Source organism: Leopardus geoffroyi, chromosome B2, assembly GCF_018350155.1.
Source record: "Leopardus geoffroyi isolate Oge1 chromosome B2, O.geoffroyi_Oge1_pat1.0, whole genome shotgun sequence".
NCBI classification, from domain to species: Eukaryota; Metazoa; Chordata; class Mammalia; order Carnivora; family Felidae; genus Leopardus; species Leopardus geoffroyi.
The window spans coordinates 136,072,342-136,097,948 of NC_059332.1; the positions used below are offsets into that span (position 1 = coordinate 136,072,342).

At 44.7% G+C, this 25,607-nt stretch overlaps 1 protein-coding gene across 4 annotated transcripts in view; it reads left to right on the plus strand.

Annotated features, from left to right (window-relative positions):
- MTHFD1L (methylenetetrahydrofolate dehydrogenase (NADP+ dependent) 1 like) overlaps positions 1-25,607 on the plus strand; it is a 188,006-nt gene that overhangs the window by 30,993 nt on the left and 131,406 nt on the right. For all 4 annotated transcript variants that reach the window (XR_006717646.1, XM_045500021.1, XM_045500022.1 and 1 more), the window contains exons 8-14: positions 444-555; positions 7,960-8,051; positions 9,828-9,925; positions 12,548-12,721; positions 21,017-21,153; positions 22,606-22,652; positions 25,406-25,513. Coding sequence is in view for 3 of the 4 variants with exons in the window: in XM_045500021.1 (XP_045355977.1) it covers positions 444-555; positions 7,960-8,051; positions 9,828-9,925; positions 12,548-12,721; positions 21,017-21,153; positions 22,606-22,652; positions 25,406-25,513 (768 nt within the window). In the remaining variant the exon portion in view is untranslated. The remainder of the gene's footprint in view (positions 1-443; positions 556-7,959; positions 8,052-9,827; positions 9,926-12,547; positions 12,722-21,016; positions 21,154-22,605; positions 22,653-25,405; positions 25,514-25,607) is intronic.

The following is a 25,607-nucleotide window of genomic DNA, read 5'->3' on the forward strand; positions in this document are numbered from 1 at the left end:
TGTGCAGTTGTACAGGCCAGCAGTCCCCCCGAACTGGCCACATCTTCCAAGAGGCTTCCCTACGTGCCCCCCCCCCTCCCCACCGTGCACCTTTCAGTCTCTGCTTCCATTGAATGGTTTTCTCGGCCCCATCATTTTTCTCGCTATTGCAGTCAGTGCTGAAAACGTGGACGATGACATTGCGCACAGCGTTCACGCCGAACGGACTGCCCGGAAGAACTTCTACCCCCTTTGCTTTGTAGGATATGATGGTCACGCCCTGTGCCGATCTGTGCTGCGTTCGTACCTTAGTGAAGCGATTCTGTCCCTGTTAAGTGGCATGGCGCTGACCTCCGCATGCGTGTCAGTTCCCTATCGCGTTGAAGTCCATTGACACACATCGCCAGTCCTGTGTCTTTGCCACAGGTTAAAACCCGTGCGGTGTTTTTTCTGTTTCTCTCCAGCTTCACGAGGCTGATATCGCGGTCGTAGGCTCTCCCAAGCCAGAAGACATTCCCCTTTCTTGGATACAACCAGGAACTACAGTTCTCAACTGTTCCCATGACTTCCTATCAGGTGGGTCAATGTCTCAACCTTGGTGTTGGGCCGCGGATGAAGACAGGGAAGAGTGTGAGAGAAACGTGTAACCTTATTCAGAGGAGAGGACGTTCCCTGAAGGGTTGGTCACCGGCAACATCTGTACACAGGAGAGGAAACTTCGACTGTTGATGTGCCTGCCTTTTGGGTCACGTGATACTGAAACTGTGTTGTCGGGCAAACAGGCCAAGGGCAGTAGCTCTCCCCCGTGCCCCTGGAGAGACATGCCCCTGCTGGCCTCTACATCTGAGCAGTCCAGGCAGTAGTGACCTGAAGTAGATCGTGTGTGTGCATATGAAATAAACTAGAAATAGTGGTTTTTAGTCTTTGACAACGAAGTGGAATCCGTTCTCCCAAAGAAATCTTACATGAACTTCAACAGGTAAGAGCAGCTGAAAACAGTTGCTGGGAGGGATGAGAATGGAGACCAGTGCTTGTGTTTCCCTGATTTCCCCTTGCAGTGACCCCTCAGGCACTTCCTGGGAAGCCCCAGAGGCACCTCAGAGCAGTGTGAAAGTCACCATCAGAAACTGGTGGTCCGGGGCACCCGGATGGCTCAGCGTCTGACTTCGGCTCAGGTCATGATCTTGCGGTCCGTGGGTTTGAGCCCCACATCAGGCTCTGTGCTGACAGCTTGGGGCCCGGAGCCTGCTTTGGATCGTGTCTCCATTTCTCTCTCTCTCCCTCTCTCTCTCTCTCTCTTTCTCCCAATCTCTCTCTCTCTCTCTCTCTCTCTATCCCTCTCTCTCTCTCTCTCTATCCCTCTCTCCCTCTCTCTCTCTCTCTCGTTTTCAAAAATAAATAAAACATTAAACTAAAAAAGAAACAGAGGTGGTCTTAGGGTGTATTTCACCACAGGATCCGGGAATGCCTTGGACCACACCAGACCCACCTTCAGAGGATCTCAAGCTGTGCCCGCACCAGGTCATCCAGTCGAAGGGCTGGTTACGAGCAAGCCCAGAGGGATACCTTTTTCTCGTTCACGGAAGGACCCTCTGAGGCTAAGAAAGTTTTGCACCATACCTCGTCCACTTTTTCAAGTCCCTGAGTAACGTGGGTGCAGATTTCAGCGTTGGCGAGGTCTATGGTGAGCAGGCCTGGAGCACAGCGTTTGTCCCCCAAAGATGGTCAGAATTGGAGCCAAGGTGGGTGGAGGCCTCTACCCTCTTTCTGCCCCGACCACACGGGAGTTCTAGACCTTGAAACCTAGACCACCCCACAAGAGAACGACCCAGAGAATAGTATCAAATGATATATGTAATACACACACACACACACACACACATGACTTGTGGTCCAGCCACCTTGAGATACCATTTTACACTTTTCCACAAAAAAACGCACTAACCTTAATTTGATTGCAACATAATAGAAGGAAAACAACGTGATCCTCAAAGTGTTACTGAAATTCATATAACTGTTTCTTCAAAAAGAAAAATAATGGACCCACCCCTCTAGGAAGTGTCCCCCCCCCCCCCCCCCCCAGAATTAACCAGTCAGATTAAAAGCTCTTTGGGGCTGAAGGGGGATGGGGTAGGTTGGAGTGTGCAAGGGACAAAGCTCAGGGATTTCCCAGAATGCCCATGTGCTGGGCTCTTAGATGAAGAGCACGCAGATGAATGAAGCAATTAGAGGCATAATATAATGTGGATGTAGGATGAATCGATCTTTTTCACAAACAGAAGGCTTGCACTAAGTAACTCCTTTGAAATACATGTAGTTTCAGGCCACAAATTTCTTTCCCCGCCTGAAAAAAAAACAATGCCTGACCTATAAATGATGGGCACGGCAGATTTGCTCCTCTGCTCAGAATTCAGATTAGGAAAGTCAGTTTGGACTTGCTGTTCTGTTATTTATTTATTTACTTAAAGTTTATTTATTTTGAGAGAGAGAGAAAGCATGAGTGGGGAAAGGGCAGAGAGGGAGGAAAAGAGCGAGAATCCCAAGCAGGTTCTTACTGTCAGCACAGAGCCCAATGCAGGGCTTGAACCCCCAAACTGGGAGATCATGACCTGAGCTGGAGTTGGACACTCAACCAACTGAGCCTCCCAGGTGCCCCTGACTTGATGTTCTTTCAAATGAATGCTTGGCTGTTACAATTCCTTGCTGTTTTGGGGGGGGGTTTTTAGTTAGAGTTTACACGTTTAGGACAATTTTGGTATAATCTTGGCTGGAGATAGAGTCTACTTCACTGTTCTTGGAATCCCTTTGAGCTCTATGATTATATGAAGGTGACTATATATACACATATATATATATACATATACGTATATATGTATATATATATGCATATACATATACGTATATACATATATATGTATATATATATATACATATATATATATTTTTTTTTTTTTTTAGTGAAATTGTGCCGTATTTTTTAATATGTTTCTTTTGGGGACCTTTACTTTTTTAAAAGCATTCATAAAAACATTAGGTTTCAACATAACCATCCTCCTTGGGGGAAAAAAAAAAGACCAGGGCATTATATTTTGACTGAATGGTACTGTATGCAGACTGCAGTTTATTTTCAATGTATCTGGTCCAGTACAAGTAGTTTTCTTCCTGATTTTTGAGTCAAGTATATGCTCAGTAAATGAGCGTTGAATGAATGAATAAACCTGGTCCCAGAATTGTACTCTGATTGCAGTTTTCAGTTAGTTGCAGACACAGAGACATCTCCTTGAACTAGCCTCCCATTCAAAAACAGGGCTGGCAGGGCAAAGACAAAGAGGAAAAATGTTCTCCTGATTAAATAGATGAACATTTTACAGTCAGTACTATTTATAATAGCATTCTATTTCCTGATAGTCCATTTTAATTTTAACAACTTTGATGAGTCTGAAAATTTAATCTATGCATAGATTGAAGAAAGGCTCTTCTCTCTTTTTCGCATAACCCTGTCACCTTAAAGAGACTTTTGAAAGCAGTGTTAAAAGGAAAGGTGCTTTTATTCACCTTTAAGAGCAAAAGAATTCTTAATAAACTGGCGATTGGGTGAAGGCAGGGTTTTATGATGAAATTTTCATCCTCGTCTTAATGGTACAGGGTTCTCCCCCCCCCCACCCCTCCGTAAAAATAGATGGGATATGGTGATTTATAATGAGGTAATCCTGTAGAGGCATTGTATTGAGTACCTAATCCCAGGAGAAATTTTCGTGATGGCTGACATCCCAGACCCAGTGCTTGGAAAACAGTTACACCCAACTTGTTCGATCTGTTCACTCTTCTGTGGCGTGAGTCTAGTTTTTAGATTTACAAGAGGTACATGTTTATATCCAGTTTTCTAGCTGTAAGAATCGTTTGTTATTATTAAATTTCAAATCAAAGAAGCTGTGATGCTGTAATGCTCTGCTTCCTAAGGAGCAGAATTCATCCTAATCAAGACCGTTTCGTACCCTGACATTAAGATTATTCCCTGATGTGCCAAAGGGGACAAAAGAGAAGCTGGTCTTCTGTCTCATGCCCGGAGAACAGAATCCAAACAGCAATGTGGGTCAGAGTACTTCCCTTGCCAGCATCATTTTAAGTGAACGTAAGTGTATTTGGTGTGGAGTGGTGGGGGAACCCCGGGCTGCATCTCAAGTTCATGCTAATGACCTGGGGGACCTGGTCTGGAGGACCTCGAGCCACCTCTCTTATGGCCCCGAAGGGACACAGTGTAATTAACGTAAGGAGAAAAGCATGGGATCTGGGTCAGATTGATCTCACTCAAAGAGAAGAAGCGTTTTTTAAAATTTTTGTTTTGATTTTCTCTCAGTTGCCTTGTATTTACAAGCCGTGTGACTTTGGGCAAATAACTGAAGTTCTCTGATCTTCAGTTTCCTTGTGAGTAAGATGGGAGCAAGGCTGTTGAGAGGAATAAATGAGCTCTCACCTCACAGCACCTTTTTCTTGGGAGCTGCCAATAAGTGGCCCCCCTCCGACCTCCCTCCACTTCATTGTCCTCATACCTGTAGCACACAAAATAGCTTTCAGACTTCTTATTCGCAAAATGTAAGTCTGTATTTGAAAATCAAGCCCAAGGAAGGATTCTTCCCAGTGAGATTCTGAGAATGCAAGACGGTAACTTTAGAGAAATGAGACATACTTGTAATTTAATCATTATCTCATTGCAAGTAAAGATATTTGCTTATGAATTTTGAACTCCAATTATTCTAAAATCCAGGATAATCTATTACTGGTTTCCCTTAAATTTTTTCCCGGGAAATTCTGGAAGATTTGGACCTATATGTTTTTTGCTAGGTTTTCATTTCAAATTTTAACTGCTTCTCAGTATGACACATTTAACGTTCTTACTTTTGAAAAAGTCTCAAGCTGATTAGAATATACAACTCTCTGTTAATTCCTTCCTGCTTTGGTTTCAGTGATATCAAAAGGGTTGTTTCTATCAGTTGATACGCATATCATTTTTTTTTTTTTAACGTTTATTTTTGAGACAGGGAGAGACAGCGTGAACGGGGGAGGGTCAGAGAGAAAGGGAGACACAGAATCTGAAACAGGCTCCAGGCTCTGAGCTGTCAGCAAAGAGCCTGACGCGGGGCTCTAACTCACGGACCGCGAGATCATGACCTGAGCGGAAGTCAGATGCTTAACCGACTGCGCCACCCAGGCACCCCTTGATATGCATATCTTAATAATACTCCATTTTTTTTGAAGATTCATATATTCTGTTAAAATAGTAAAACATTGTTATTTGGTAGTGAATTCAGATGTTTTTTGTTTTGGGCTTTTTTTTTTTTTTTTTGAGAGAGAGAGAGAGAGAGAGAGAGAGAGAGAGCGTATGCACACGAGAGCAGGAAGGGACAGAGGGAAAAGAGAGGATCTTAAGCAGGCTCCAAGCTCAGCACAGAGCTTGATACGGGGTACAATCTCACTGTGAGATCATGACCTGAGCTGAAATCGAGATTTGGACACTTCACTGGCCGAGCCACCCAGGCGCCCCTGGAATTCAGATGTTGTAAACTGTGAGTTCATCTCTCGAGAACGTTGATACAAAAATTATATTAAGAGCTCATTTATCCCATTTTACTGTTACCCAATATGATTAATATATTGAACTTAAAACTATCACCAGAGATTTTTGAAAGTGTTATCTGCACTAATATGTAATTTTCTTTAGCTTTTCCTGTTTCCAAAACTTCACATGAAGTTTTTTTGAGTTACTCGTTTTCCCAGAGGATGAGAAAATATTTGAGATTTCAGTCTATGGGTTCATATAGCGCTTTTGTGATAAGAAGGGTGCCGTGGGCCAGACTGCAGAAAAACTGAAATGTTTCCATATAGCAGAGAGGGCACAGAGACCAAGGAAGAATTTGCCTTGTCCCTCCCATTTCATTTATTCTGGCAGAATTCCCAGGGTGGTCTCAGGGCAGCTCCTGTCACGGAAAGTTCTGTTCTGATTTCCAGGGAAAGCATTATGACACATTAGCCTTAAATTTTCATGTTGTAGAAAGTTTGGTTAGCAAGAAAAAATTATAAATGAAAGGCCATCTTTTAACGTGATTCATTGACCTGCCTTGGAAGAACCATGAGCTATGGGGAGTATTTAGTGGGAAGTGAAAAGACCCATTTGGTTTGGGACGGGACCCTTGGGACCCCCGCTGGATTCACGGGCTGAGTGCAGACAGCCTTGGCAGGCGGAGCGTAGACAGCCTCTGGGTGGAGCCCTGCGTCTACACAGGCAGAGGGATGAGGTAATGATTTCTTTTCTCAGTTCTCCTTAGCCACAAAATTTGTTGATAATGTGTTCCTGATTCACTGAGTTACCATATTCATTGTTTCGAATTCTCTGGATTCAGAACGTTTAACTGAGTTTTAAGATTACATTGATTCGAACTATAGAAGCAATACAGTGTTCGTGATAGTTTGTGAAACATAGAAGAGTGCACAGAAGAAAGTGACACTAACTTCTGATCTGGTCACCTTGAGGTCACCATTTTACATTTTCCCACAAAGGAAACATGAAACATAATTTTACAGGGTAGAATTTAGTAGGAGGAAAAGAAAACAGTATGATACTAAAAGCATTATTGAAATTCAGGTAACTTTGTTCAGACAGAAAGCTATCGGTTCCTGTAAATCCTCCCAATGTTTAAAATATATGTGTAGGCACGTCTTGTGTTGTGCTTTAAAATCTTTTTTGATTTTAGACACCTTCTATTTTATGCAAGGCAGCACCTAAGATTATGGGCAGAATTATTCACTGTGTAACACCATAGGTGAAATATTCCTCATTTGTGTGGGTATTTGTGATTCTGTTCTGGGAATTTGCATTAATAAATTGATACCAGCTCCTGGAGTGTAGGTTGGTTTTTTTTTGTTTTTTTTTGTTTTTGTTTTTTTTTTTCTTTTTTCCTTGTCATTTAAAGATAGAGATAAAAATGCGGGAAATATCTTTCTTTTCCATAATGGTTGGACAGGATCTTTAGATCAGATCTCTAGTGGTTCAAACGAAACAACAAATCTCATTCTCTAGACTCTTGGCTTTTGCCTAAATACAATTTATAAAACTGTGAAGTGTTACTAAACTCTAAACAATACCGGAGGGATAGGATTTTCCAACACCCTTAATACATTTGACTGTAGATCATCACAAGACGCTTAGTCTTAAGTGTTTTGTGCTCTTGCAAAGTACTGTCAGCAAAATGGATAATTGAAAAGTAGAGTGGTCCAAAATAGAGGAAAATCGGTTCTTAATTCAACCAAGTTGCTATTAGAAATGTTTCTTTTCTCTAAGGGAGGATATAGACTGAAGTATTTTACATATGTGCTTAACTTCTCATAACCTTTATAAGTGCCAGCTACAGAAGGGAACGAGAAATTGGTACAAATACCCCTCTCTTCTGGAAACCAGGTGACCCCTAAAATTAATATCCGAAAGTACATTTTCTCAGTTTCTGTGGAAAATATTTCGCTTTCATGACAGGGATTCCTAAAGTTCTCAAAGGAAGCCTGATCTTTCACACAGCACTTTGGTTGCGATTATGCTATTTATTTTAGTCCCCCTTTTTATACCTTGTATACACCTGAAGGAAATTGCTTTTCTTATCTGCCCGGCACTTTGACATGCCCTTTCACATTCGATTCTGAGTTCTGTGGGGTTGCAGCTACCCACATTAATTAGCAGGCCCAGCGTCACAGTTGCTGGCTGGAGGTAGAAGCAAGATTTTCGTCCAGTCTAACTCTGTGTGGCCCAGTCAAGGGCCCCCAGGCTGCGCCAGGGACTGGTGACCTACCTGGAGCTATGCCAAGACATCCTAATAAGTTCCTTGGTTGAATATGAGAATAGCGCTCAACGTGCTGGTTTTTTACTAGAAGCAATTGGTTGTAAACGACAATATCCTGAATGTCTTTTTTTTTTCTCCTCAAAATTTTTTATAGGGAGGCTTGGATGTGGTTCTCTTGGGGTTCATTTTAATGGTCTCATTGCAGAGGATGATGTGAGTCTCCTTGCTGCGGCTCTGCGGATTCAGGTTTGTTTGGCACGGCTGTGGGTTTGGAGTTTTGATTAGCAGTTGGTAACATCTTGCAAGTGTTTTCTGTTGAGCAGACACAGCGTTAAACACCTTGCCCACATAATGACATTTAATTCTTACCATAATCCTGTGAGAGAGTCTCATTCCCGTTTGATGGATGAGGAAATGGAAGCTTGGAACAACTTGCCCCTGGTTACGTGACACGTGTGGGACGGAGACTCAACTCAGGGTCTGTTGTTAGTGATCTATTGCTGTGGAATACATTATCCCCCAAATTTAGCAGCTTGAAACAAGAAACGGTTATTAACTCCCAGTGTTTGTGGGTCAGATTTGGGAGCGGCTGGGGCTCGTGGTTCTCGCTCAGGGTCTCCTGTGCCGTGGAAATCAGGAGGTCATCCGAAGGCTTGACCGGGGCCGGAGGCTCTGCTTCCAAGATGGCTCACTCGCGTGGCTGTTGGCGTGTGGTATCTAATTTCTCACTGGCTCTTGGCAAGATGCCTCAGTCCCTCACCAGGCAGACTTCTCAGGAGAGCAGCTCATGAGGTGGCAGCTAACATCCACCAGGATGGGTGAGCCACAGGGGAAGGCAAGGAGGAAGCCGCAGGAGGTGGTATGACCTCGCCATCAGAGTCAAGCACCACTTTTCCCTTTTTCTTTCCTCTTTCTAGAAGGCTCCTAGCTAGCTCAGTTGGTAGAGCATGTGACTCGTGATCTTCAGGTCCTGAGTTCAAGCCCAACTTGGGGCTTGAACTCACTAAAAATAAATTAAAAAAACTAAAAATAGAGCTCACTAAAATATAAACTAACCTCCCTTTAAAAAAGAAAAAAGAAAAATATTTTTTAAAGTTTATTTTGAGAGAGAGAGTAGGGGAGGGGCAGAGGAAGACAGCAAGAGAGAATCCCAGGCAGGCTTTGCACTCTCAGTGCGGGGCTCGAACCCACAAACCCTGAGACCATGACCTGAGCTGAAGTTGAATGCTTTACCGACTGAGCCACCCAGGCGCCCTCCAAAAATAAAACTTTACTTTCAAATGGGATACAATACTGTCTTATAAGGATTATGTGTTGGTTTTCGACCTAAGCTAGATTTTATTTCTCTGTCTCTCTGTGCGTATCACCATTTAACAATTCAGCGTTCTTGTTCGATTATGTCAATCCTCTGAAAGGATTATACTCGACATGGTGTTGCAGATTTTGGAAGCTGGGCATCCAAGCTGATCAGCCATGCATTCTCCTATTTCCCTCATTTTTCTTTTCTAACTGAGGTGGAGAACCCACTCTCTAATGTATTCAAGTACTTGATGTCTTTAGTGAATACTTAACCTATTTTCTTTTTTTTTTTAATTTTTTAATGTTTCATTTATTTTTGAGAAAGAGAAAGCATGAGTGGGGGAGGGGCAGAGAGAGAGGGAGATACAGAATCGGAAGCAGGCTCCAGGCTCCCCAGCTGTCAGCACAGAGCCCGATGCGGGACTCGAACTCACAAGCTATGACATCATGACCTGAGCCGAAGTCGGATGCTTAACCGACTGAGCCGCCCAGGCACCCCTTAACCTATTTTAAAAGTACATGTAGCTCACCTTTTCCTTTTTTGAAAAAACCTGCAACCCTAACTACGTGTGAATAAACTTGTTCCTGATATTCACGTGGGTTATTGTGCAACTTTGTGGTCCTTCTTATGACATGACACCCCTGAACAGTAGTTTCATAGTTTAGAGTCGTAGCCTGGCAGCCTTTACTTTTATAACATGCTTTCCTTTCTGTCCCATGAAGAACATGGTCAGCAGTGGAAGGAGATGGCTACGGGAACAGCAGCACGCAAGGTGGAGACTTCACTGCCTGAAACTCCAGCCTCTCTCCCCCGTCCCGAGGTATTCGTGGGATTTCGTTGTACCGATCTCTGGTCACCAAAGTGCCTCAGATAGCCAAAGTTCTCCACCGGGCTGGGGGCTCGAGGTGTTGTTATGGCTTTGACAGTGGATAATTTTCTCTAATTACAGTGCTGCCCTGTTTTTTCTGTTGCTTAAGTCCTAAAAATGAAATAATAATAATGAACATGTTTCCCATATTCTGTCAACTCTAGGATGTACATTTATTTCTTTATGTCCGAAGTCAGGATGCCCCTTACTGTGGATAATGTGTCCTGTCTTAAATGGCGTTCTTTTTTCTTCTTAGTGGTCTGTAACGTACTGGTGCCTTAGATTTGACCAGATACGGTAGCACAATATTTGGAATATGCTTTTCAGTGTCAGGAATGCCCAGCTCATCTGTCAGCTTGGTCTTCAGGGCCACGTAGGTATCTGCTCTGAGGGTAAATGACCAACCAAACGAAACACTATTCTATGTGGGAAGTGAGTTCAGCTTTCCTCAGCACACAGCGATATCTACCAGCTGATAGGGTATTGTGTGATACTCCAGATGGATGTTTCCTCCCGCGTAGCATTTAATGAAGCGTAAGCTATATATTCCCTGCGTAAATTTAGAAATACGTACTGTACCACAGGAATAATTCATTAGATAGCAGAGCCAGGGAGGTGCATTTTCCAGCCTCATCGCGGGTGCCCCGCTGCTCCCGCCGCGGTGAACAGGCCCCACCCTCTTCACCCAGGGTGTGCACGGGGCCACTGGAAAACAACACGTCAGTAGTTAGAACCTTCGGGAGTCGGCTCCGTTTTCATTTGATGACCACTTGGTTTGTAGATTTGATCTGTGTCCTTGGACCACAGCTGAACGCTGATGATTCTTTTATACGCATCGGGCTGTGTTTTCACCCCTGAAATAGACTGAGCATCCTAGTCGCTTTCTATGTTTGTCGATCCATGAATTCCAGGGAACGCTACTCTCTGTAATGCCACCCCTGTAGTGGTGCAATCTATTTCATGAAATATTTTATTTTTTGAAGTTACTTGTGTTGTTAAAGGACCCTGATTTTTAAAAGTAAGTGAATACATTCTAGTTTGCAGAGAGCTCTAAACACAATTCAGGTAGACTGCCAAAATGTGTGCCGGAGTCTTGGCATAAATCGAAATAAATTCCACTCAGGGGAAGAAGTGTTTTAATCGCTGAACCAAATCTGGCTTCTAAAGGTCCCTTCTAAAGGGGAAAGAAAGGCAGGCTGAGTAATTTATATATTACCCTCAAATCAGAACGATGTCACTGTCGTTCTTCAGCTAGCGAGGAGAAAACCGGAGGTTTTCCAAGAGCGGGCTCTTCACAGTTTCGGAGATTTGGGGAGAAGAGAAAAAGAAAAAAAAGGGGTAGACAGGAAGGCAAAAAGAAGTGGGGGCGGGGGGAGGCTGGAAAGGGAAATGCAGGGGCAGGGGCACTTGTCTGGAAGCACAGAGCTCAGCCTGTGTGTGGGCGGAGGCCCCCTGTCCCTCTCTGAGCTGCTGTAGTGCACTTCAGAGAGGTCTAGATTGGACGTGGGTTTACTGTTTACCTCTTGCCCCGACGTCAGTCTTCCGTGGGGTCGTAGAGGAGAATATAGAGTAACGTGAGGGCTTAGAGTCCATCGTTAGCGGGAGCAAGGGAAAGAAAAGTCAGAGCAGGGGACTGCCTGCCAGGGGACGTTGCTGTGCCTCCAGAGGAAGAGCTCCAGGGTGAGTGAGGGCACTTCTGTCTTCTAAGTGTCAACCCTTATGACCCACTGAGTCTCTGAGGCATGCTCTCCCAAGCCTGTCTTTTGCCAGCCACGTCTGACTCTCAAACAGATGGTCAGCCTGGCAGACAGATGGCCCGAACCCCCATTAAAACAAATCGCTGAGCTCGGGAGCCGCAAAAGACTCTCTGAGAAGTCCAGCACGTGTTCATCTTCTAGCATTCCCGTTAGGTGAACAGCCGTGCTCTCATCCTGCTGGTAGAATAGGGTAAATTATTTGCCCAGTGACACTCGGAGGTCCTAAAATGTCCTGTGTCCGAAGTTGAGTTTCAAGTACCAGGTCCTTTTACTGACGCTTATGCAATTAATAAAATACTTTGAAATACAATTTTGGACTTGCAGTAGGAAAAAGAGAGAGAAAGTATGGACCCAGATAAAACAAAATAGCATTTCCACGTTTTTGAATAGCCAAGAGACACGTGGGGTGAGCCCAGCAAGAGCATTATGCAATAACCCGTCTCTTCACGGGTGATGAACACAATGATGGTCCACGGAAAGCACTTCACTGTACAAAGGAAGTACTTCCTTGTGCGTAAAGGAAGCCTTTGGACTTACTGTAATTCACACTTCTTTATTCCCATAGTACAGGGGTTATCTTTGTACCTGGGCAGAATTCTAGGATCTTCGTGAGTTTTGAAAAGTTGCTTCTCCAAGGAAATGTACATTTTCTCACGCACATTAGCTATTAGCAGTTGTGTTTAATGCCGCTTGGGAGAGAGGACCACAAGGCAACCACTTTGATTGAATCCTTGGCGTGGCGTATGGCTGTTTTCCCTCCAGTGGTGACCACCTAACCTGAGGAGACTCTCGCCTTTTCTGTGTCTTCCCCCCCTAGTGATCTTGAGATTTCAAGAGCACAGACTCCAAAAGCCGTGGATGTCCTTGCCAAGGAGATAGGATTGCTTGCAGATGAAATTGAAATCTATGGCAGAAGCAAAGCCAAAGTACGTTTGTCCCTGCTGGAAAGGTTAAAGGATCAAGCAGATGGAAAATACGTTTTAGTAGCTGGGTAAGGCTACTTTTAAAATCTATTTTACCAAGACGGCATGTTTCTAAAACTCTCTTCCCTATTTGTATCTGTCATCACACCCCCTCAAATCCGTCCTCTTCTCAAACTTGACATTTTTGTCCATTTCACTTGGCATTCCTTCATTTGACACGAGGTAAGTTTTCATTTTCAGTGCAAAACAATTCAGTCTGCTCCACAAAATAGAAAGTGTAATGCGTTTCTAATCCAGCCTTTTGTTTTTTTGTTCCTCATATTGTGTTTTGATCATCCTTGGATTTTTCATGTAGTTTTTCATGTTAAAAGTCAAAATAAGATTTAAAGGTAAAGTATCTTGAACTGCGTAGGGGTCTTTATGTTCTACTCAGAAATAACATTTCAATGGAAAATGTACAGATAATTGTGCAAGCTATTATTTTCTTGTTAATATCCTTACTATTTATGTATTTGTATTGTAAAAGTTCATTAGTTCTCTTTTCCTGCCTTGCAAAATTAATATAGGGCCATTTTCATTTGTGTTGGTCATTTTATAAAAGACAAATGCATAGTTTTATGTAAAGGGGTATTTATTTTCCCTCTTTTTAAAAAAAGAAATACACTCACTAGCTGAAAATGATAGAAAACAAGGGATTTCAAATATTTTTTCAATGTGACCTGAGGGAACATCAAGAGACCATATAAATTCCTTTGTTGTCTTGAAATTTCATTGCAGTGACTTATTAATGATACATAGGCCAAGCCTTAAGGCACAAAAACCTGTTTATTAACAGGCAGAGACATTTCCGACAACTGGACTTCACTCTTGGTGAACTTCATTTTCACATATTTTATTATTAACGTAAGCAGCTTATTCCTTTTTCTGGTTATTACAAGTCACGCATGCTCGTTAAACTTTTCCAAAATACCAAAAAGCATAAACAAGAAACTATCGCATCCCAAATCCCATCAGCCAGAGGAAAGGGCTGTTAACACGTGAGACCATCTTGACCCACAGTCTCTCATAAACGACATCAGCTGACACGTGCTGTCCTGTAAGCAGCCTGATTCGTCAGCGACGTGTTGCGTGCCTAGCTCACTCCGTGCAAGACGGTACAGAGCTATTACCATTTTGCATGAGTGCAGAACATTCCACAGGGGGGAGGGGCAGTAAAAAAGGCCGGGAATGAGGGTGGATTCCATTTCACGCATCTTCCCAACACTGTGCAGCCCGGGGTGGCTCGGTGGCTGACGCTTGAGCATGTTTCTTATTCTTCAAGTAAATCGAGGCCAAAAAATGATTTGAAAATACCGTAGAGACGTTCCACAATTTGTCTACAGCCATACCACCCTGAACGCGCCCGATCTCATCTGATCTCGGAAGCTAAGCAGGGTCGGGCCTGGTTAGTACTTGGATGGGAGACGTTCCACAATTTATTTAACCCGCTCTCTGTTGATGGGCACTTACATTGCCTCCCATTTTTGGCCATTGTGAACAGTGCTAAAAGGAACAGCCTTGGGCATGCATATTTGTGCATTTGTCCGGTGCTCTCCTTAGGAAAACTCCCTAGGGGCTTTAAACTGAGTATTTTAAAACTGCAAATAAAGAGGGGCACCTGGGCGGCTCAGTCGGTTAAGTGCCCGACTCTTGACTTTGGCTCAGGTCGTGATCTCACGGTTTGTGGGTTCAGGCCCCGCATCAAGCTCTGCACTAACAGTGCAGATACTGCTTGCGATTCTCTCTCTCCCTCTCTCTCTCTCTCTCTCTCTCTCTCTCTGCCCCTTCCCTGCCCACTCGTGTGCGCACGTGTGCGCTCTGTCTCTCTCAAAATAAATTAAAAAATTATAAACCTACAAGTAAAGATTAAACTACAGTCGTCCGTAATGTCACCTCTTTAGTGGTCAAATCATTTCTTCATATTTCTTTCCCTCCCCCCTTCTCCCTCCTTCCTCTCCAGCTCCTTTGTAATCGCTTGTCTCCATCTAGGGCTGTCAGAGTCACTCAGTGGCTGCAGCATCTCATTTGCCTGTGGCTTAAACCTCCCCCAGGCTTCCAGGTTCACTACCATTGGACTCCCAATCCTACCAGGGTCCTTCCCAACCTAGGACCCCACCTCTGATGCCTCTGTAACGGGGCTGCACGGGTGCTCCGTGCTGAGGGGAAAGGTTGGCCTCACCTACACGCTCTGGGCCAGATCCGTAAAAGGGGGACCTTTCAGCTGACTTGGGGGGCTGTTTGGGAGTTCTTGGGTCCCAGGGTTTGGAGCACACATGGGGTCAGTGTTGCTCTTCTGGAATGTGCTAGATGCAAGTTTATTTACAGAAATAAATAAACTCTTGGGCATTCAGAGCTTCAAAAGCAAATTTCGTATTTTATCCACAAATTTGCTTCCCTCTTTCTGGTCTCTAAAGTGATCTTGGTAGGTGGGTTTGATACTTTTCTCTCCTTGCTTAAGGTGGGAGGATTTAAGGAAAAGTGAGGAGGATGGGCTCTCAGTTTATCAAGGAAGAATCAAGCAGTAATTTGTCATATGGAGTGGCTGTGATTTACTCTTTTGGGGGCTTGTCAATTCTAGAAATAAAAACACCAGTCTACACGTGGCTCCGCCCTTTGCTGGGAGCACAGAATTGAACTTCTGAAACAAAAGCCCTCATGGTATTGTTATCAGATTGCCTTCTTGAAGTCACAGGGTCTAGGCCCGCCTCCAGCCACATGCTGGAGAGTGCCGGTTAGCGCCGCTCCCTAGGGTTAAAGCTGTGCATTGGTCCAGGCACGTAAAACATTGGTTCTTGCCCCGAAGCTGTCTCTTTGCCAGCATTTGTATGTGCATCTGAGCTGAAGAGCTAGATTGAGCCAGGTTGTCATATTGTAGATAGAAGTGAAATTAAACCTGAATTCTCAAGTACAGATTTAACCCCAAGAGATAAACAGCTCTTTTCCTGAAACAGTGGCTCTATATTCCTTACAAAACAACGATCTGTGAATCAACAAAAACTAAACTGTGTTCCTTTCAACTCCACTGAGGGGGAGGAAATGCTGTGAGGGTAGGATTTTGAGACATGCCTGCATCTGTAAGGAAAGCCTGAAGGTTTTTGGAAAATCTATATACCACACTGTGTTCCCCCACCCACACAACAGATGGCATATTTTTTAAGTGTGTAAACTGCTTCTGTTATCGCACCTTTTAATAGCTGGATCTTTGAGATCGGTTGTAAGATACCAGACAATCCTTTTACTTACAATGTAAAATGAAAAGTTCATTTGAAATACAGTCGCCTCCATAGTTTTGCTTTTGGTCACGTCAGTTAATGGAAAGTGACGATTATCAAACCATGCTGTTTATTGCTATATCTTTAGAAATATAAAGGACCCCTCCCAGGTACCTGGCTGGCTCAGTCAGTAGAGCCTGCAACTCTTGGCCTTGGGGTTGTGAATTTAAGCCCCCATGGGGATAGAAATTACTTAAAAATAAAATCTTACAAGAGGACCTCTCCAATAAATGAGTTATTTACTGTTTCTGAAGGATTTCTCTATTCTGAAAATAATACTGGCTTACAATATAAAAAGTTAACATCATGAAAAACAAAAAGGAGAAAACGAAGTCTCTCATGACTGAGAGGTGTTAAAGTTTTTTATATTTCCTTCCAGAATTTTCTCTCTGTACCCATCCTTTTTACACATTGAGATCACGCTATAAATACCATTTTGTGTCCTACTTTTATTTCTGAATACTGTAACATGAGTCTTTTCCCGTGCTTTAGAAGAATGCAGGTACCCAAGTCGTTTTTCAAGAAACCTCAATAATACATTTGTTGTTGTACTTTCGAATTTATGTATAAATGTGATTTAAGCGTGTCAACGGTAGAATTAAAATATAAAACAACAGGATTAAAAGAAAATCTTCTGTTAATAACCCAAATGCAGAACAGATTACTTCATTTTAAAAGCTGTTCTTCTAACTTGAGGATTTCTTACTCCATCGGAATCATCTGTATTTCATCAGCTACACATCGCATGGTATTTACACCTACACATCACTTTATTTGCTTTGCCTGACAAAATGAAAAGTATTGGGAATCGTTTGGGGAAATATGCCAAAAGAATCTTAGGGGCTCTTGAGTTTTACATATTTTCCCAGTTACACTAATGAAAAGGAATTTGTTTGAGAACTTGCCTTGGAGTGCAGCTGTAGGGCATTGAATGTGTGTGCAAGATAGGTCTCCATTGGCCCTGTCCCGATTTCTGCGCAGAAGTTTTGAGAACTTCTCTAAATTGCTCAGGCAGAAAGAGCAGTTAAAAAAGAAGCCCAAATTGGTCTGTGAACAGACCGAGTTTCACATCAAAGAATAATTAAAGTCATTCACATCACTTTATTTCTTTCCTGTAGAGTGCCGAGTATCTGATCTGTTGTTTCTGGTTTTTTTTTGTTTTTTTTTTTCTTTTTAATGTTCCAAACCATTATTTTGGTCAGTGTTAAATAACCTTTCCTGGCTTTTCTAAGATTTTGGTTTTCTACCTTGGGTCACTATTTAAACATCTGTGAGTTTTTCTGCTATTTGCACAACTTGCAGAATAAAACAGGTATTTACAAGAGATCACTACCGACTGGGCCTTTTTGAACTGCTCACTCCCGTCAGTCAGGTGTGATAGGAAACACAACCCAGTGGACTACAGAGTTTGTTGCCAGGAATAAAAAGCCTGTAACGACTTCCCAGTCACGAAGATGCCCGGGATGAGTGATATATATTCATATGCTGCTTGAGCATGTAGTTTTGGAGTTCAAGGTTAGACCCATGGCTCATGACGTGATTCCGTTCAAGATGCCAGAGTTTGAGAACTGCACACTGTTTTGCCACTCCTCTCTGCATAAGCAATCTCTTTGACCTTGGAGCAAATGGTAAACTTCTCATAGGATGTGTCCACACATCCGAAGTCACGGAGTGCTTTGATAAATCGTTAACTGTAGTTGACAGTAAACATATTTGTCTTAGAAAAGATGTGCATGCTGGGGCGCCTGGGTGGCTCAGTCGGTTGAGCGGCTGCCTTCGGCTCAGGTCACGATCTTGCGGTCTGTGAGTTCGAGCCCTGCGTCGGGCTCTGGGCTGATGGCTCTGAGCCTGGAGCCTGCTTCCGATTCTGTGTCTCCCTCTCTCTCTGCCCCTCCCCTGCTTGCTCTCTGTCTCTGTCTCAAAAATAATAAACATTAAAAATTTTTTTTTTTTTTTTTTTTAAAGAAAAGATGTCCTTGCTTTGTCAAGTGTTTTTTGCTCGACTGTGCCTGGACAGGTGACAGAAACGCAATGAGAATGGGTATAGTCCTTCGCCTCAGCAAGCTTGTGGGCTGGTAGGCAGGACAGCCGTGTCAGGAAGCTTGTAATAAGACCCTCAGAAAAGTGATGTGATACATACATAATAAATGCTGTGGGAAACAGAGGGGGGCGGATAGAGCTACAGGGAGATGTTGAGGAGGAGCATGAGCGAAAGGCATTGTTCCCTCTCCATAAACTCTAAGGTCTTCCGGAGAACAGCAATTAGGTTAAGTTGGCCTTCACTGTCTTCTGAGTCAACTGGATAATTTGGAGTCAGAGCTCAGGACACTGGGACAGCCGTTAAACCCAAGTTTGAGATCCAACGTAGGAATGAGGTGGAATAAAATGTTTATTGTGGCTCTCCTCTTATTGCTCCCAATAAATACTTCCTGCTTTTTGATTTTCCTGAATTGTATCAGTTGGCAGAATGCTAAGCCGTCCTGTGTTTCTAATTAAGACTTGGATGGTCGGCCGAAGTTTGGAGGAGGTCATCTCTGGGCGTGTCTGCGTCGGGCTGTGTCCGACAGCTATATTAGCACATCCCTAGGGACGAAAATGTGATGCTTCACGTGACGCACCGAAGTAGACCACCTATTCCTTCGCAAACAGTGGACGACGAGGACCGTACTTAATCCACCCTGTGTTTGATACTTTTTTTTTACAGGCGGTCCGAAGACCGTGATGCCTGTGGCCTTCCAACCACTCTTTTTCTTGTACTCATCAACAGGAAGTTGACTCAAAGTGGAAACACTTTCACGTACCTGGGCCTTCGTGTTGACCAGGTGTCGCGCGGCTTGAGGAGTGGAGGGAGGCGTACGTCACCAAGCATGTGTGGGGCGGTGCACCCTGCCAGCGACCCTGTTGCTTCGTGCGGTGATGGCTTCTCAGCCCTCACCCAGAGTCGGGCGTCCCCGTGGCCTGTGATTCCGTGGGCACTTCCCCGGTTCCCTTCGGAGACGCCCCTGTCGCAGCCCTGCCTCATCCTCAAGCTTTCTCCCTACTGCTCCTTTTGTTTCCTTTTGCTTTCTTCCGGCCATCCCTTCAGAGAACACGTTCTAGAAGATTCCATCCTATCCCTCTTTATACTGTGTTCCCTCTCACTGTGATCTTCCCCACTCCCATGCTTTCAGTTGCTAATTAGTGGTGAACAACAGTTACAGTTTCTGTCTGTAGAAATGACGTGGCGAAGTCAGGTGACGGGTTTTGATTTCCGGCTTTACTGCTTGCTATTTGGCCTCGGGCAAGTTCCTGAACCTCTTCGTGCCTCAGTTTCCTTACCGAGGACAAAAATGAACCTAATAAATGTAAACGCGCAGAACCTCACATATTTAAATATTTTTTTAGTGTTTATTTACTTTTGAGAGAGAGAGCACGAGCACACGTGCGGGGATGGGGCAGAGGGAGGGAGACACAGAATCCGAAGCAGGCTCCAGGCTGTGAGCTGTCAGCACAGAGCCCGACACGGGTCTCGAACTCACGGACTGTGAGGTCATGACTTGAGCCGAAGTCAGACACTCCACCGACTGCGTCAGCCAGGCGCCCTTCACAGAACCTCATATGTTAACGACCCCAAGCCCACCCTCCATCTTTATCTGGCTAACGTTTATTCATTCGCCGGGTCTTAGCTTAGGTGTCACTTCTTATATGAAGACGTCCCCGATGCTCCAAACGTAATCAGATCCTCCTGCCTTGTGCTCTCATAACACAGTCTGATTGCTCTGTTTCCCTCATATGTGTTTATCACTTTAATTGCAATTGCCGGTCAGTCTGTCCATATCTTCCATCGGTTGTAAGCCCTGGGAGAGCAGTGATGGAGTCCAACTTGGTCAATCATTGTGTCCCCAGAATCTAGTGGTCTGGCACATAGTAGTACTTAATAAATATTTGCTGAAAGGATGATTGATTGTATCACTGTGGCGGTCTGAGGCAGTTGGGGACGATGATATATCTAAGACTTTTTTTCTATTTCTTTGTGGTCACATCACTAGGTTTTATAGGCCAGAAAACTCTTATTGTCGGTTTTGTTGTGGTTGAGAGTCCTGGACGACCCTGACTGCACCATCTAACTCATCGGAGACCATGTCGCAAGCCAACATGACAGTTTTTAAATCTTGTAACAATGGTCAGAGTGTGCTAAGGAACAGTTTTATGGGTCCTTATTTGGGAGTGTAATGCACGCCTGTCTTCTTAGTTAATGCCATGATGGTCGTAACTAATGTGTGATGTTTGCTTTTATAGAGTGTGGTGGTCAACGAGGTCCTCCAGAGCACTTGGGGTCTCCTTTGTGTGCTGGGGAGTGTTGGACTCATTCTTTCCCAATGCTTGAGGGGCTGTTGTATGAGAAGGGATTAAGCTCAGTGTGTCTGACTCCCAAGAGATAGGAGCTATAGGAACGCAGACATCTCTTCTTTAGGACAAAAAACTCTCTAACCGTAAAAAGCTATCCGGAAATGAATGGGCTACCCCAGAGGTAATGAGGCTCCCTCTCTGTGTTGCAACATGGTGGGGACAAGCCCTGGGCCCTGAGATCTGGAAGAAGATGGATGAGAGGGTACGATGGGATGCCTTCCAATGCTCAGAGTCTGGCCATGGACCATCGAGTAGGCCTTGTGCCCGCACTGTGCCCCCAGTAAATGGCCCTAGACGAATGAATGCGACATCACCCATTAAGAAGAAACAACATCAGCTTAATTATTTAAACCATTTGATGGATAATTCTATGCCATTTCTTGAAGCTGCTAATGTTATCACTGCCAAATAACTTTTCTTTTTTGGTCTCTTGGTAAAGGTGTGTCTGTTTCTTGGCTTTAGCTTAAACATGGCCTCTGTGATGTGGGTAGACCGTAAAAGTCCCTGGAAATTGAATTTTTAAGTGAATTTGGGAATGGCGTGTTCTCTACCTGTCTGCTCTGATTTGGTTCTAGTACCTTAGGTTGATTTTGCATAGGTCTAGGAAATATTATTAAATTTTCTCTCTCTCTCTCTCTCTCTCTGTCTCTTTTTCCAAACCAGGATCACACCCACCCCTCTCGGGGAAGGGAAAAGTACAGTTACAGTTGGGCTTGTCCAGGCTTTGACTGCACACCTCAACATCAACTCCTTTGCGTGTCTCAGACAGCCTTCTCAAGGACCAACTTTTGGCGTGAAAGGTACTTGATTTAACAACCGGTATATTTTGCAGAGCAAAATTGGGGGCAGAGCAAAGTTTTGAAAGAACATTAGCAACAGGTGTGGCGTTAAAACTTGTCAGAGGGACCGGTACGTCTCATCCCGACGTTTCATCCCGACGCACACCCCACCTGCACGCTCAGCATGCAGTGGTCCTCCCGAGGCGGTCCTCCTGCAGAGGGGACTGCGGCGGGGGTTTCGGCAGAGCCCCGCAAGAAGCCTGTCGCCCTGGCTCCGTGGAGCAGCTGCTGGGCCCTTGCTCAGGACTCCAGCCTTGGGCGGAAGCCTTGCACCTGATCAATACCTTCTTATTCGTATTGCTGTTGTATCATCCACCCCTGCCACAGAGAAAGGTCTTTCCAGCCAGTTAGACACCCTTTCAGTTGGACCCTCGTTGCCTCATCTCGCGAGAGTTGCTGGGGGGCCTGCAGAGCTCTGGAAACTGACCAGCTGTGGTGCAATTTCTGTCTGGCTGTGCTGGGCTGACATCTGGAACCTTCACACTCACACTGATTTATCATGAGGTCATCCTTCAGCTCGCGTTACAATAGCATTTATTGCCGCAATTACTATTCGTTCTTGGCACTTTGTGGATTTTAGCAGTATTCTATTTATCTCACTGTCACAGATGTTAATAACTCCGAACTCATTAAGTACTGATAACTCAGAGAATGTCATACATTCTGTGGTGGAACGAGCACTAAACTTGTAGCAAGAAGGCTGCGGTTTTCTTCGTGGCTGTGTCTCTTGCTGCTGTGTGACCTTCAGCCAGTCGTAACCTCTCTGGGCCACATCTGTGAAAGTGCAGAAAGTTCTAGAGTACCAGGTTTACGGAGTTGTCGTGAGGACCAAATGACATAGCAGATAAAGAACAGGGCACACCGTAAGATGATCTGGACACGGAAGGTATCACTATTGTTTTAAGAAAGAGAAGTCTTTTTAATGTAGTGACGTTACTCCCTTGAGGGATGGTCAGCCTGACAAATTTTATATACTGTCCTCTAAAATCTCTTGGCCGCATCTTACAATGCATTGGTCTGAGTTCACCACGTGGATTTTTTTGAGCGTTTTTTTTTTTGATATTCAAAGCATGTGCAGGTGAAATGACACAGAGCCACATAGATCTAGTAACAGATGAATAAAATAATCTCATGTTGGCTGTAATGAGATTTGCTGTATTGTTTTTACTTTTTTTTTTTTTTTTTTAACCAGGAAACTCAAGTCCTTACATTGTATTGTTGGGCGAAGTGGGAACTTTTTCCCCTTTTGTTCTGCTTTGATGGACAGTTGATGTTTTCTTTACTACCTGCTGTTTCATCTTGGGGGTGCGTGCCTTCCTGCCGGGTTTGGGGAGCTGTGTCCCCGGGGCGCTGTTCATCCTGTGTAGCTATAGTTGCTGAATGATCTCAAACGGCGTCTGTTCTGTTGTTCAGGAGGGGCCGCGGGCGGCGGATATGCCCAGGTCATCCCCATGGAGGAGGTAAGATCTCAGCGAAACACATGTCACGTGTCACTGTGTCTCCTTCCTGCAGCCTTTTTTCTGTGCCCCATCAACACGGGCCCACAGTCCTTTATCCTCAGTCCAAAGGCCTAAAGATTCTGAAAAACAAAAACGTTTGCATCACTTACAGTGGCAAAACCTGACGTTGAGTGTTATGGGCTATTTATGTCTATGCCACTTGATGTAAATATTCACATATTTTGTTGCAAGAAATACTGGTTTGGATTAATGGATACGGACTTAGACCCTGCTTTGGATGTTTTAGTAAAACATTATAGGTATATCGCACTCTTTCTCCATTTCCAAAAATTCTGAATCCCAAACCCACGTGGCTCCATTCTGCATAAGAGGGTGGAGACCTATCCCCATCGATCATCAGTTATCGTGCCCAATTCAGGAGGTCTTGGACTCCTCACTTGGGCAGAGGGAGACTCGAAAATCAAATAGTTCCAAAGAAAAATGGGCACAGAAGGTCAAAGGTGACCATTCTTATTTCTCCAAGAACCCCTACCCCCGCATAACCACCCCCTCGTCCCCTGAATCTGACCGTGACTGGGTCTCATCACTTCTACTCTCTGCCTTGGCCTCTTAGTTCTGGTCCTGAGAAATCTTCTAAAACCCAAGTCTGAGCCCATTGCTTTCCTGTTCAGTGTATTTCAGTTCTTACTCCATCACGCCTGTGCGGTGTGGCATGGCAGGTCCCCGTGTGCTGGTCCTGCCGTCCCTTCCAGCCTTGCTGTCTCACGTCCCCACAGGCTGGACTCCCTCTCGCCCACCCCACCAGACTCCCTGAAGACTCTTGATCCCAAGCCTCGAGCGTTCTTCCTTTCCTGTTCTGCCCTCCCTGCCCAGCCTGTCCATCTCTAGGTTCCGTCTCCCCCCTCACATCCCTTCATGCTGTTTCCCTCATCCGGTTCGGTTGGCTGTGCTGATTTAGAGGGCACGGACCCCAGCGCCCAGCACAGTGCTCAGCACTCACTAGGGGCTCGCTGGGAAGTGTTCGTTGATTTCGATGAATGAATTCGGAAGGGTGTTTGCCTATGGAGGCCTGAGGGTCAGGAAAGCTAAAGGGAAAATATGGACACTCTTCAAGTACTGGGGGTGGGCTGAGAGAGAATAGTGTAAGGCATTGCTGGAAAAAATAGCCCCAAGCCTCACATCTGAAGGGGGATGAGTAACATTCACAAGGAAGAACCAGAGCCAAGAGGCCAGGTTGGGGACAGGGTACAAGGAACATGCCCAGGGGAATGGCTCAGGAATTCCTGTGCAAATACTCAAAGGGCATCGGTGTCCTGCTGTCATATGACATCAGCTGCATGGCTCAGACTTGGGGCAAACTTAAGGCATATGATGATTTCAGCTGCCTTATGATCGTTCAATAGGCCAAAAACAATCAGGCAGTTTGTTCCTTGAGTTCGAAGACCTTCCGTATCTCCTTCATCTCTCTATCCCCAGCTCTGAGCACAATGCCCGACCCTCAGACCGTGTTTGTTGACCGAGTGCATGAATAGACAACTCGTACCGACAGAAACTTAAGAAATAATCATGGGAAAATGTTTGAATAAATTCCAGATGGGTTGAAGAATGGAAAGTGAAAGTACTGAGTCTTGAAGGGCGAGAGGGAGCCAGGGTTGTGCAGAATAGGGGGAGAGTGGGACCTGCTTGGGGGGCAGTACGGGGGCGGGGAGGGGTCTTCGGGGAACCGGAGGCCACCGGCATGTTGTCAGGGGGCCAGTGGGGATAGAGGAAGTGAAATACGGAAATGGGCACGGGGCCAGCTCCTTCAGGCTTTGAATTTCATGGCCTAGATATTGTTTGAATATCGCGGTCCGCCATTGAGGGGATTTTGACACAGTAATAACATGATGCAAATTGAGTTTTATGAAAATCGCCCTGGACTCTGTGTGGAGAATACACTGCTAGGAGTACAGGGTGGATGCTAAGAGTGCAGTAAGGAAGCCCCGGGGGAAAGGCCGTGGCGTGGGCCAGGGAGGTGGCAGTGAGGATGGGAAAAGCATGGCAACGATGGAAGCCATGTTTGCTGAGTTTGCAGAATTAGATGTGGGGCGTGAGAAAAGGGGGGACATCAGGGAGAGTGAGCTGAGCAACTCTGGAGTCATTGATTGAAGCGGATCACGGGGGCAATAATGGCCTCGAGGCTGCAACCGTGATGGTGAAGGGGGTGATGGTCTGTCTGGGGCCTGGGGACACCCCAGTGGATACCGAACGGGCATCAGGAAGGACAAACATGAGCCAACGGTAACATGGGGAAAGGATTCAATGCAAACATCAGAAAAGAGCTGTTAACGAATCGTTGATTGTACATTTTCACTAATAATCAAATTAGTCTACATTAAAACTACTACCATTTTACTTGTCAAATTGACAGCTGGATTTTTTTTTTTTTTTTAAATAGTAACAATACTAAATCTTACCAGTGAGAGATTGAAACACGCTTGTATACATTACTGGGAGGCAGATGTTGGTAACACTTTCCTGGAGGGGAGGTAAAAATACGAAGTGCCTTAGAGGGCGCCTGGGTGGCTCAGTCCGAAAAGCATCCGACTTCGGCTCGGGTTATGATCTCACAGCTTTTTTATTTAAGTTGTTTTACAGATTTAGCTCATTTTAAGGCTGTGTAATTCGTGCAATATTTTATTTGTTCGGAAAGTCCTTGAATACTGCCACGGTTGTTTGAGACAAGTAGAAAGATGTTTTCATTTCCTTTATAGTTCAACCTTCACTTGACCGGGGACATCCACGCCATCACTGCCGCCAATAACCTGCTGGCCGCCGCTATTGACACAAGGATTTTGCACGAAAACACTCAAACAGACAAGGTGAGGAAGTTTTCTCGTTGGCCTTTTTGGGCATCTCGTCCTGGGATTTCTGGATTCTTGAGGAGTTCACGGGAAAACTTTGTGGGGCCGATAA